The sequence below is a fragment of the Bison bison genome, unplaced genomic scaffold, assembly GCF_000754665.1.
Source record: "Bison bison bison isolate TAMUID 2011002044 unplaced genomic scaffold, Bison_UMD1.0 scf7180017864359, whole genome shotgun sequence".
NCBI lineage: Eukaryota > Metazoa > Chordata > Mammalia > Artiodactyla > Bovidae > Bison > Bison bison.
In genome coordinates, this window is record NW_011494931.1 from 723,696 (window position 1) to 737,217 (window position 13,522).

General features: G+C 41.4%; 1 protein-coding gene across 1 annotated transcript in view; it reads left to right on the plus strand.

Annotated features, from left to right (window-relative positions):
- The window catches only part of LRIG3 (leucine-rich repeats and immunoglobulin-like domains 3), a 52,056-nt gene that overhangs the window by 6,169 nt on the left and 32,365 nt on the right, over window positions 1–13,522 (plus strand). The window contains exons 2-3 of the mRNA XM_010855200.1: window positions 354–425; window positions 720–794. Coding sequence (XP_010853502.1) covers window positions 354–425; window positions 720–794 — 147 coding nt within the window. The remainder of the gene's footprint in view (window positions 1–353; window positions 426–719; window positions 795–13,522) is intronic.

Genomic DNA, 13,522 nt, shown 5'->3' on the forward strand with positions numbered 1-13,522 from the left:
CTTCATCATATCAAGTTGGAAGTGAGGAGATGGCAGGGGGTGGGGAGGGTGAGGCAAAACAACCAGTTCACAAAGATCTGTTCACCCTGGGCCAAAAACCATCTCCTAAAACATTTGCGGGCTTGGAGCATTTGAATCTGCCAGCCTCCTAAACTAATTTTGTCCTCAAGAGTTTGTATTTTGGATTTTGCCCTCTAGTTTATGGACAGGACAGACCAATTATTTCTCATGTTGTAGCTGGTGTTGAGAGAGAGTTCGTAAATCCACTCTGTCTTGCACATCATTAAGCACTGTTAGTGATTTTTGGAAACTACTTACAATTTTATTTATTTATTTATTTTTTTCCCCCACAGGGACTTAAGTCACAACAGATTGTCTTTCATCAAGGCAAGTTCCTTGAGCCACCTTCACAGCCTTCGAGAAGTGTGAGTTCAGCTCTTTCCTGTTTGAGATTTGAATCAAATATATTATCCATCACAGTATTTGATTGTAAAGAGCATTTGGGTTACAATAATTGTTGGGTTGACCAAAAAGTTCATTCAGGTTTTTCCATACCATCTTATGGAAAAACTGGAGTGAACTTTTTGGCCAACCTAATATTTAAAACCTTTAACTTGGGAGAGGGATCTTTAAATGAATTTATAACGTTTTCACCTTTACGGAATACAGATTGTAAATTAATCAGCTTCTCTCTCTCTCTCTCTCTTTGGCATTTATAGGAAACTGAACAACAATGAATTGGAGACCATTCCAAATTTAGGACCAGTTACAGCAAATATTACACTTCTCTCCTTGTAAGTGGATGTTAGAAGGATTTCACATGTATGTTTGCATGGACCATGGGGAGCAGTTTCATATGGGCTAGACTACAGATCTTACAAGTACAATATGCTTCCTTTAAACTGGTTGACTTGCTTCCTAGCCTCTCTCTTTTTCTCTCCTAAATTTTGAGTATCATTGTAGCAAGGATGCTTTATACATTGCCATCCTTTGCTGCTGTGACCTCCAAGATTCAGAGAAGCCACCTTCACACGACAGAGAAGATTTGATTATGGTAGACTAGGACTTAAATTCTGGTATCACTCAATGGTTGGCATGGGATCTATGGATCCAGTGTTACATAGTTCCATGGAGAATAAGCTATTTGGGGAGGAGAAATGGAGTGGAAAAGAAAGCATTGGGCTATCCTCTTTTAAGTGTGGCACCTGCAGTGGAAATCTAGTTGAGAAACATCAAACTATTCACTTAATATGGTTAAAATTCAATAGATGATTGAAGTTAGAAATATCATTGCATGTCCTTTTACATATCTGAGTTTTCAAATAAGATTAAAATTGTGTTACATTTTTCTGTATTATTAGGTCAGATGATGTGTTTATATTTACACATTGGAGATGTTTTAGAATAATTTTGACTTTCAGCCTTTAAAGTCATTTTGAAGGAGCATGGTTTGATTTCTAAAATGAAGTAGTCTACCACATCCATCTTGATTAATTTAAAAATACATTTAAGCCCCCGAAGTTAAAAATGTTTTCCTCCTTTAAACAACTTAAGGGAAAAAAACCACCATTGTTAGTTGCATCTGGGAAAGGTATTGGGAGGGTTGAAATTATACAGTAAATTTCAGGAAAGCTGATGTTCAATTAATTAAAGTGATCACTACCCAATTGCTTACATCTGGCGATTTATAGAGGTTTGTTTTTACTGAGAGCCCAGGTCAGCTAAGTCACGGGTGCAGCCGCTGTGTCTGCTTTCCTCTGTTTGAATAAGAACTGAGTGACATTTGATACTGATGTGGTTTTTCCAAAGATCAGAAACAGAAAGGAATAAAAGAAAAAGTTGGTATTTGACAAATAAACACCGAATTTAAAGAAAGATTTTTATGCTAGTGTTCATACCTGTTTTGTCTTTCCCAGTTGTTTAAAATGTTGGAGTCTGAATGGAGCACTGCTTTTTGTATCTTTAATATCTCGCTGTTCTCATTTGACCAAGGGGGGCCTATTTAAATCCCAGGGAATGACACTTCCTCGCCCCGCTGTCCTTGCCCTGTGTATTGGCAGATCCTGTCAGCATGTTGAAAGGGTCTTGAGGGTCGTTGCACGCTTCATGGTTGAGAGGGTCTGCAGTGGGGTTTTAGAATCTGGGAGGGTTGAGGAGAAAACAGTATTCTTTTGCACATGGTATAGAGTTGAAAGCGAAAGAACTTGTAAGGAAATTAGAAAGTTCTATCAGAAGTAAGTAACCTGGTGGTTTTACATTTTAAAGCTATAATTTTGTAATTAGAAAATTGAAATGACATCTGGAAAATTAGAAACCTTCAATATTTGCGCTCTTCTTCATGTTTTTGTTTGCCTTTCACCTTAGTGAATGCTGAGTAATCTTTCCTGAATTTGAATAATCTCACTTTCTTTTCCCTTAATTTGTTGTAGTGCATCTAACCAGGGATTGCTTTGTTCCTCTAATAAAATGGTAGATCCTGTTTACTACCTAGATTACATAGACTCTGTAAAGAGTAATTTACCTCATGGGCCTGCTAATTCAATGTGCATAGTAAAAATTGTTTTTAATACCTATGAAGTGTCTTGAAAAATTTACTTTCCTGGCTGTTCTCTATAAATGTTTTGTTTTCTTCTCTAGGCTTTTTTTTCGGATTTTGTAATACACGGTCATTGTTTCTAAAGCACTGTTAATTTCTGTCTGGTGTAGGGTAGACTGTTTAAGTTTATATAGATGCACTTGAAAAATAACCAGAGCTGAAAGGCAGTACTTAAATAGGTTTCTGAAATTTCAAAAAAAAAAAAATTGTTAAACTATATAACGTGGCTCAGATTAGAAATTTGCTATGGCACCACCATTAAATCCCATATTTTTTCGGTAGGTCCCCAGACTGTTTGACTTCTCTTGAGATTTTTAAAAAACATTTTGTGAGGGAAAACATTTTTCTGGGTAATTTGTGCAAGTTAAATAATTTGAAGATGTGTTAAAAAAAAAAAAAACTCATTTGTAGTCTTGAGCATAAGATTTTTTTAAATTTTCATTTATTTATTTTTTGGCTTCACTCGGTCTCGTTGCTGCACATGGGCTTTGTCTAATTGCAGTGAGCAGGGATGACGCTCTAGTTGTGGTGCTCTGGCTTCTCCTTGTGGTGGCTTCGAGCTCTAGAGTGTTCAGACTTCAGTAGTTGTGGCACGTGGCTTTAGTCGCCCTATGGCACATGGGATCTGCGCTGACCAGGAATTGAACCCATGTCTCCTGCATTGGCAGGCAGATTCTTAACCGCTGGACCACCAGGGAACCCTGAGCCTGAGGTTTAATGTCAGTGCTCATACACTTGCTGCTCTGTGTGGTGGGGGCTCCTCCTGGCTGGAGAGGTTGGACGCAGGGAAGACTGTGCCTGGTAAGACCCTCCTCTTCTCTCAGCCGCAAGAGCCAGCAGCTAATATTGGGTCAACTGTCACCTCTTGGCCAGAGATTATTTCAGTTGGGGACCAGTTCTGATAATGTCAAGGAAGCCTGGTAGAATGCCAGCATCTTGGGATGATGGGTGGATGAGCATTGAGCTTCCCCTCTAGCAAAACTCATCTCTGACCATATTAGGGAACTTTCAGGATGTGAGAAGCCTGAATAGGCTTGCTTTCCTCTGAATCCCACAAAGCACTAGTTCAAAAGTCTGACATGCTAGGAGCAAAATGTGGTTTGTGTTTTGTGTTTACTTTTCCTCATTTCCTAGCCACACATGGCAGGATGGTATATTTTAAGGGAAGAAATGGAATAATTTTTGGAATGAGCATATTCTGTACTAAAACTGTTGACCTGGCATAAGCAAGGTGATTTTATCAGATGTAATCGTTCTTCTGGCTTCTTGTCATGTGGCATAAGCTGCCCAAGCACTGGACATTTTTGTTTTTCTATTTTGGAGGGGTGCAGACATGTGAGATCTTATTAGTTCGCCTATCAGAGATCAAACCCATGCCCCTTGCACTGGACGTTGCAGCAGTCTTAACCACTGGGCTGCCAGGGAAGTTGCACATTGGACATTTTTGAAACCTGTGGCCTGAGTTAGGGCAGATTTGAATCTGTAAGTTATGTAGCATTACTGTTGAACCAAAGAGGCCTTATTGGTCATTCAGTAGAGCTAGTTGGGTCTTATCTTGACTGATGGTTTATATGATACTGTCCAAAATGCAGATGCTTTGCCTGGTATCTTAAGACCTGAAAAGATTTAAGTCAAGGAATGTCAAAGATGTACCTAGATTAATGCTTTTTGGTGGGGCCCAAGTAGATCCATTTTAAGACATCTACCTTGCTGAGACTCTGCTATTACATAAATCTTTCTAAATTACTGATAGAGTCAGCTTATCATGACCAAACAAGCCTTTTCTCATTATCATCTCAAAAGTGGATCATTTCTCTGAAGTCCATCCTTTTCTTCATAACCTGTCATTTTTCCAGAGATGACAGTATCATCCTTCTAGGGAGGTTATCATAAATATTGATCACTTTGCCAGTGGGACCTCAACATGTGTGATCTATGGATGATGGACTGCCATTGAAGAGATTTAAAGAAGAGTGAGATGATCAGTTTTGCCATTGGAAAATATCACTCAGACTCTAGTGTGGAGAATGGCAATGGCCAGGAGAGGGGCTTAAAGGAGCCAAATGATGAAGAAGCCACTACAGCTGCCCTGGAGCGATGGTGGCACCGTTCTCCTGCAGTGCAGCTGCCATCAGTTCAGCAGAACAGTGATTAGAAGCAAAACTCAAGTTGAATGGCTTGCAGTTAATTGCCAGCTCTTCTCTTTGCCAGTTTGCAACCTCGGGCAGGGTACAGTCCGTACTTCCTACTCTGTAAAATGAGGGAAATAATAGTGCCCACCTCGTTGGATTGTTGTGAAGACTGGGGGAGAGAATACAGTGAAACCTGACTGCCATAGACTGAGTGCTCGGTGGAAACGAGCCACCATTAATTCAGCCAGAATTTATGGAAGAAACAAATGGTGCCAGCTTCTGTTTAGTGTGCCTGGGACACAAGTGAACAAAGCAGAAAAACTTCCTCTTATCATGAAGCTTCCATCCAAGTGGAGGGATGAGAGAAAATTAGTAAACAAACTTTAAAAGATAACTTCAGTTCTTCGATAATGGCTGTGAAGAAAAAGAAAGGGCAGAGGGATAGAGAGTCAGCTGCCCTTTAGGGTGGTCGGGAAGGCTGATTTTTGAAGATTTCCAAGACCTGCTCTGTGCTCGGTACTGTTCGAAGATGGAGGTTCAATACTGAACAAATCAGAAGTTGTGCCATCTTGGGGCTGACCTTCTCAGGGAAAAAGGAAGGAAATAAAATAAGTGGAAGATGTGGTCAGAAGATGCTAAGTGCCAGGGAGAGAGGATGTAAAGGAGTGTGTGTGGTAGATGAGGAGGAGGGTTTACAGTTTTAAATGTGATTGAAGGGAGCAGCTCACTGGGAAGGTAACACTTGATTCAGAGCCTGCAGGTGAGGGAGGGAGCCATGAAAAGTGTCCTGAGTGGTATGTGGGGGAAGGAAGGGGTCCTGTCCTTAAGCCTCCCCTGTCCTGTTCCAGTCCCTTCTTGCCTTGTATATTCACCTGTGATGTAGCCATAAAATGATTTTGTCTTATTTTCCTCCTCTATCATGACACCTCTGGGTTTGACTCATTTTCCCTAGCACTTAATGCAGGTTTTATGGCTCAGAGGTTAAAGCGTCTGCCTCTAATGTGGGAGACCTGGGTTCGATCCCAGGGTTGGGAAGATCCCCTGAAGAAGGAAATAGTAACCCACTCCAGTTTTCTTGCCTGGAGAATCCCATGGACGGAGAAGCCTGGTAGGCTACAGTCCACGGGGTTGCAAAGAGTCGGACACGACTGAGCAACTTCACTTCATGACATACATACATACATACATGCACGCATGCGTGCTCAGTCACTTCAGTCGTGTCCTACTCTTTGCGACCCTATGGATTGGAGCCTGCCAGGCTCCTGTCCATGGGAATTCTTCAGGCAAGAACACTGGAGTGGGTTCCCATGCCTTCCTCCAGAGGATCTTCCCAACCTAGGGATGGAATCTGCTTCTCTTATGTTTTCTGCATAGGCAAGCAGATTCTTTACCACTAGTGCCACCTGGGAATCCCCTATGGCATACAATCAGTGTTTAATTAATATGTGAATTGAATTAAGGAGTATTTGTGGAACAGCTCCTATACTTAGTATTATTCAAACAAATCTCCTAGAGACTTAGTCCATAGCAAAGGCTAAAAATTTACAGTGGAGAAAAAGCATACCTGTATCTTACTGGTGTTCAGTTATGCATGCTTGGCAATGAATAAAATACATGATAACAACCACAATAATAATGATTAAAGGAAAGAAAAACACAAGAGAAGTAATTTACAAGAGAAGTAATTTAAGTAGCCAAAGGATTCAACTCACCAATCTTATGTGGTGATCACATGTCATGGAGTATGTGTGAAATGAAAGTGTGCAGTAGATAAAATCTCCCTTTCTGTTTGTCTTTCAAAGTTTGTCTGTCTCAGCCCACGGAGGCTGATTTTGGTCTTCAGAAATAGAGGTGTTTTCTAGCCCAATGGGCCTGAAATGCATGTGAATGAACTATTTCATCAGGTCCTGAACTAAAAATTCAGAATACAAAACCATAAAACACAAAATGGATCTGTCCAAACACCACAGGGAAAACTGGCCCTACAAGAATTATTGAGAGAGACAGGATACATGTCTGCATAAAAATACGTTTGTTAGTGTTTCAAGGGTTCAAGGGCTTCCCCAATGGCTTAGTGGTAAAGAATCCACCTGCAGTGTAGGAGACACAGGAGAAGAGAGTTTGGTCCCTGGGTTAGGATGATCCCCTGGAGTAGGAAATGGCAACCCATTCCAATATTCTTGCCTGGAAAATTCCATGGACAGAGGAGCCTTGCAGGCTACAGTGCTTGGGGTCACAAAGAGTTGAATACAACTGAGCACATGGTGGTGATGCTAGAACCTGCCTGCCAGTGCAGGAGATGTAAGAGACACAGGTTCAATATCTGGATCAGGAAGATCCCCTGGAGAAGGCCATGGCAACCTACTCCAGTATTCTTGCCTGGAGAATCCAGTATTCTTGAATAAATAAAATGGACAAGGGAGCCTGACAGGCTACAGTCCATAAGGTCACAAAGAGTTGGATGTGACCAAAGGGAGTTGGCACACGCATGCACGAGCATACGGTGTTTTTCGATTGGGTTGGATCACTTGGATAAGGATTCACGGATATATCAATGATAGATGATTCCCCCCCACCCCAGGCTTCAGAACCTGATGCTGCCTGAGATGTGGTACTATCTCATCACATGTCCTCCTGCATGGGAGATGCTTTGGGATGCAAGAAGGTATGAGAGTCCCGCCTTCCCTCAGAGGTCTGGTCAGATTTATATGCTACAGACAATAATCCGGGCTAATAGGGAGTCTTAGCAATTCGTGTGGCATGAACAGTTGTTCTTGTAGACTTTGGAGAAGGGTGATGACCTTTCTTTCTTCAGATATGAAACTCCCACCAGTGCAGTCTGTGTGGTTCTCCCTTGGCATTTGTCACCCGTCTTACTCCAGGGTAGGACTCATGTCTGCTCCCTCAGCAGCCCAGTCCATTCTCTGCCACATAGGAGGTTCTGATTAAACATCTCAGTGGACGAGAGATCTCGGGCCCTTGTGCGGAAGTAGAGATCTGAGCAAGGAATGGGGCCCCCAGGTTTCCTTTGACTCACGCTAATGACCCACCTGACCTGAAGCAGAGCTAATGAACTCTGCTTTATCGGGAGGAGCAGTGTAGATGTCTGCCAGTCCACCTCGTGTGGTTCCGGTGAAGGATCAAGTGTCAGGTTGTACATGAAAGGACTCAGGACAGCATGAGGAGCCGCAGCTGCTGCTGATACAGTCAGAGTGCACTAGGGAGCAGGGAGGGGGCCCGTGCGCCGTGGAGTCTAAAACAGGAGAGTCACAGGAGGAAGGAAGAATTTAGAAACATTATCCTGGAGGCAATAGATGAGGGAGGGAGAGCTTGGCATTTGGGATGAGTGGTCAAGGAAAACTTTTGCTCTCTTCAAATGGTTAAAAACAATCAGTGAGCACTCAAATAAGGGCCTCCCTAGTGGCTCAGTTGGTAAAGAATTTTCCTGCAATGCAGTAGATCCAGGTCTGATCCCTGGGTTGGGAAGATCCCCTGGAGGAGGAAATGGCAACTACTCTAGTATTCTTGCCTGGGAAATCCCATGGACAGAGAAGCCTAGCAGGCTACAGTTAATGGGGTCACAAGAGTTGGACATGACTTAATGACTAATCCAAGACCACCACTCAACTACAATTAATAAATGAACAACATTCCCAGCCTGAAGGTTTACATAACTGTAAGATGGGTTCAGAGCACTCCGATGTGCTGCATTGTTGCTTAGCGGGTCAGTCGTGTCTGACTCTTTGTGACCCCATGGGCTGTAGCCTACCAGGATCCTCTGTCCATGGGATTTTCTAGGCAAGAATACTGGAGGGGGTTGCCATTTCCTTCTCTAGGGGATCTTCCTGACCCAGGGATAAAACCTGTGTCTCCTGCATTAGCAGGTGAATTCTTTACCTCTGAGCTTCTGAGGAAGCTCTGTGTTCTTAATGCTGGAGAACAAAGGAAAACTTGGCTTCTGCTGTCCAGGGGCTTTGAATAAATGTAATGGGCAGACACAATAAAGAATAAAGACATCTCCAAGGAGGAGATGCCCTGGATGATAGAAGCAGAGGAAGGCTGTCCTTTCAATGTATAGAGTGAAAGGGTGAGTGAGGTCTGGACCTGAAAGGAGATTGGGTACTTTGACAGGGATCAGCTCAAGTGTTTTACAGGTTTGGAGAGTAGTTGACTTTTTTTTAAAGCAGGGGAATGAAATCACTGCAGTTCAATTTAGCACAGATTCTGCTTCTCTACTGTTTTTCAAGTAGTCATTAAGCATTGTTCATATTCAGAGTCAAGGGTCATAGTCAACTCAATAACAAAGCTTTGATGATTAACAGTTATGATTTGCCAAATGCCTATTATCCATCCACCTTTAGGGCTGTCTGTCCCCTGAGCCCTGCCGTGTGCTAGGGCCACACTTCTAGTTTTCCACAAAAGGAAATTGACGTGGAGCGGGAATCATGTGAGCCTTGACTTCTGTATGCTAAAAGGAGTAGAGTTGAACTAATGACTAGAAGTCAAATAATGCAGTATGACGTTATCTGTGTATGGAATCCAGAACTGTATCAAGTGGGAATTCTGTCCATGAGCATGCATTTCTTGTTATATTCCCAAAATCAGATTAATGAAAAATCAGTTTGGGAGACTTAAGAGACTATTGCCTGGTTTCTTGGCACAGAGTTTATTTAAATGATTCATCACATTCAGTTTATAACTCTTAAAGTATATTGATATTTTAATAGCCCACAGCTCAGAAACAAAGCTGCATGTGGGAAAGACAAGCATTTTTATATGATTTCAAGTGATGGTGTAGCTAAGTAATTTTATAACCATGAGGTAAAAGCTCAAAGGTAAAAACAGGTTTTTTTTGGTTTGTTTAATCAAAATCTGTATAAGTTAGTATTTGAAACGAGGTCATCATATAAATTAAGGGAAATTTCGGAGAAGCTTCAGCCAAAATTAGAACTTAAATTTCTGGGGAATCAGGCTTCTAATAAAGTGGACACAAACTATATCCCATCTTTACCCACATGTGGGTGTAGATAAGCCTAAGGAATTTGCACCTTAACTGGAAAATTCATCCCCAAATGTATGCTCTCCATATGAGAATAAAAAGGACTAGTGTCTTCATATGTGAAGGACATTGCATTCAAGGACCACCACCTTCACCAGTACAAACAAACCAGACATTATTGTGTTTCATGGCAATGAGCTCCCTAAGCCCAAGTCCTACAAAACAAACACATAAGCATCTTAATATGATAAGTTGTAATCTTTTATTAGATTTTAAAATGTTTATATGATATTTTGCACACAAGAGAGCTTACTGTACACTGAGCCATATGTGTAATACTCTTACGTTTATCCTCACTTTTAGTCATAAACTGATCCCCAGAATACACGTTTGCTAGGTTTTTGAATTTCGATTTACAGTGGTTGTGTTTGAAACATAAATATGTGATCATGTTGTGGCTCTTTAAACCCTTTAGGAATTTCCCATTGTTCTTAGGTCATGAGCAAAAATCCTTCTCAAGATAAGCAATGCTCTGCGTGACCTGAGTCTTCTTTTCCCACTGAGCCTTCTCTAGAATCATTCCTCACTTCTAGGAATGTCCCAGCTTGTTCCTGCCTCAAATCCCTTTACCTGGAATATTCACCCTCCCCCAGCTTTTGCTAAGTCCACCTTCCACATTGTTATGTCTTCTCTGTTTATAGTATCTACCTTGTTATATATTCAGTCTCTTTTTTTTTTTCTGTTGTGTATTTGTGATTCTTTCATATCCATTTCCCCCATCAGAGTGAAACCTTATAAAGCTGAGATCTTGTCTTTCTTCATCCCTGTTGTTACTCTGCTGTGGAGCTCAGCGCCTGGCATATGGTAAACAGTCCACGTTTGTTGAATGAATGACTGAATCAGTTTCCCAGTCCAAATTAACATATAGTTAATTGCAAAAGAAACTAGTCAGTTAACCTTTTTGTTCTCATCTCTCTGCACACACTTAAAATTGTTTTTATTAACAGAACTTATTTCCAAAGTGACAACATTCTTAGACTTGACTTGGTGGCCCATTGGGCACCTTTCTTCAATGGTAGTTTAGGAGCCCATAAAATTGACCTGCTAGCCCTCAAACTTGATTTTCCAGTATAGCTTGCTGCAAGAGCTCCTGTATTACCAGTGTTTATCCTGAACCTATACCATTTTCTCATCCTTTTCCTCAATTTTACATTAGCCTTTTGTTGGCTGCTTTGAAGTATCAAATGCAACTCCTGCCAGAGATCTCTCTCTGCTGAATGAGGCTTGTGCTGCCAAGACAGACAAAACAAAAAGTTACAACCAGTTGCTTTGCTTGTTTGGGGAGGCAAGACTGAACATGTGTCTGTATCCTGGCCTCATTACTTTTCCTCCTTCTCTTCCTTCTTTCACAATCTGTGCTGTCTTCCATAGTCAAGAGGTTCAGGCTCTCATTGTTTGTTAGAGAGACCAGAACAATGACACAGGGCTCTAACCAGCACCTCCCTTTCTCTCTCTCTCTGCAAGTTGCTTAAGTACTAAATTTAAGACATGAAAAAAGGGCAGTTATAAATATTAGCACCTCCTTTCTAGCACTTCCAAGCAACTGCCTTGCTTCTCCTTCCCTCTCCAGAAACCTTTAGCTGATAGAGTAGTCTCTAGAGTGAGATTGAAGGCATTGTAAAATATGAAGGTAATATTCGTGGCAAGTACCATCTAGCACAGGATAAGCCTGGTATACATTCTTGGACTGTCAGGTTTACTGTGGGTAAGCAATTTTAAATGGTTTTATAACAAAATGAACATATAGAGTTAGAATAAAAATGAGCATAACTTTTTTAGAAAAAGTAAGATGCTTTTGTAGTTCATCACTGATGGCCGTGATGTCCTGCTCAAGGTCCTGACCTGGGAGGGAGGGCAGTACTCTTTAAAGACAAATGCATGTTTACAGAATCAGGACATTCGGCAGTTCACCATATAAGTCCCTCTTTTCTTTTATTCTCCTCCTATCTATCTATCTTGCTTTCACTTCATCACCGTCCATATGTAAACATCAGTAAAAAGGTGAGGGAAATGCTTTGCTAGATTATATAATCCGTCAGAACCCGTGTCTTGTTAGTCTTGAGTGTTTGCATGCAGTCCTTGTAACTTTGAATTAGAAGAGACATTTCTCCCTGTGGAGACATCTCTGGAAGAGAGATTATCCAGCCTCCTCTTCAGCACTTTCAGGGACCAAAGCCCACTCCTGCGTGAGGAGCCATTCCATTTGGAATAGTTTTAATTGTTGGGAATCTTTATTTGTTAAGCTGGGCTCTTTCTCTCAACAGCTTCTGCCTCTTCTCCTAGTTCTGTGCACTGGGGAGAACAACTCCAGTCTATTTTCTACATTCAAGCACTTAGAAGTCTTAACTTGTCAGGGCTGCTTAAAGCTTTCTCTTCTAGCACGAGTTCTAATTCCCATTTTCTGGATGACATGGGGTCTAGACCAGTGCGGTCCAGGAGCACTTTCTGTAATAATGGAAACGTGTGGTCCACCATGGTGTGGCCTGCATGTGTCCCTGCTGCACACATGGAGACTGCACGTGTGAAATGTGGCTGGTGTGACTGAGGAATGGAATTTTAAATTTTATGTGAAGAGCCACACGTGGCCCGTGGCTATTACAGTGGCTAGTGCAGATCTAGACTCTGAAAGTCTTCCCCTTACACTCATCCTCTCGTATGACACTAAAACCCAGTGCTCGGAGCAAAATACCTGAGGTGTGGTCTAATGCAGAATATGGTGGACTATATCTCTTGACCAGAATATGGGATGATAATGAAGTGTAAGATTAAATTAGCTTTCTAAGGACTGTGATGTATTGTTGACGCATATTGAGTTGTGGTCAGCCAAGATTCCCAAGTCTGTTGTCATTCTCCTAAGAACTGCCTCCAAGTAGGCCTTTATAAATGCTTGATTAAAAATTCGAAACACTGCCTTTCCCCAGCTTAATTTCACTAGTTGCTTCTAGACTATCATTTTAGTCTGTTGAAGGGCTTGGGATCATGACACTTGCAGTCCTGCTGTGTGTGCACTTGATTATTCACATCTCTATCTGTATTCATACAAACACGGACAGCAGACTTAGCAGCAGCCACTTAGCATCTTCCCCAAAGGTCCGTGCCAGTCTGTGACTGAAGACTCAGCGTGTGAACTCGCTTGCCTGTAGGATCATCACCACCACGTGTACTTTCTCTTGTTCACAAGGACAAGTTAAGTACTTTATTAAACCAAAACATTCTGTGATGTTCCTTCCTAGTCCATTGGTCTGTGGACCGTATCAGAAAAAATAAAATGACTTTCATTTAGCCTGATATGTTCATACAGGATGAATCCTCTGTATGATAGCTCTTTACTAATTTGACGTTCAGAATAATGATGCCATGTTTTCTGGTTCATAGTATCATCTTAAGGTAAAATTTACATAGGCTAATATTTTTGTTAGAATATCTAATTTGAATATCTAAGAGAAAAGCTGGTTTTATTCAATGATCAGATGACTATTGAAAACATCCTATAAGGCCTGGTGGACTGAGCACTTTTGCTTCACTCTGCTGTAAACAAGAACCCCCTTAAAATGAAAATAAAGGAAGCACACAGACAGGAATAAAGACAAACAGGAGGAGAGAGAGTCCAAACAAGAGATGCCACAACAATTTTTCAAGCAAGAACACCAATTGTAAATGGCTTAGTGAGAGTGGATCCCAAAATAAACGCTGTTCTTGCTGCAAAAATGCTTCTGTGAATGCTTCAAGAATTCA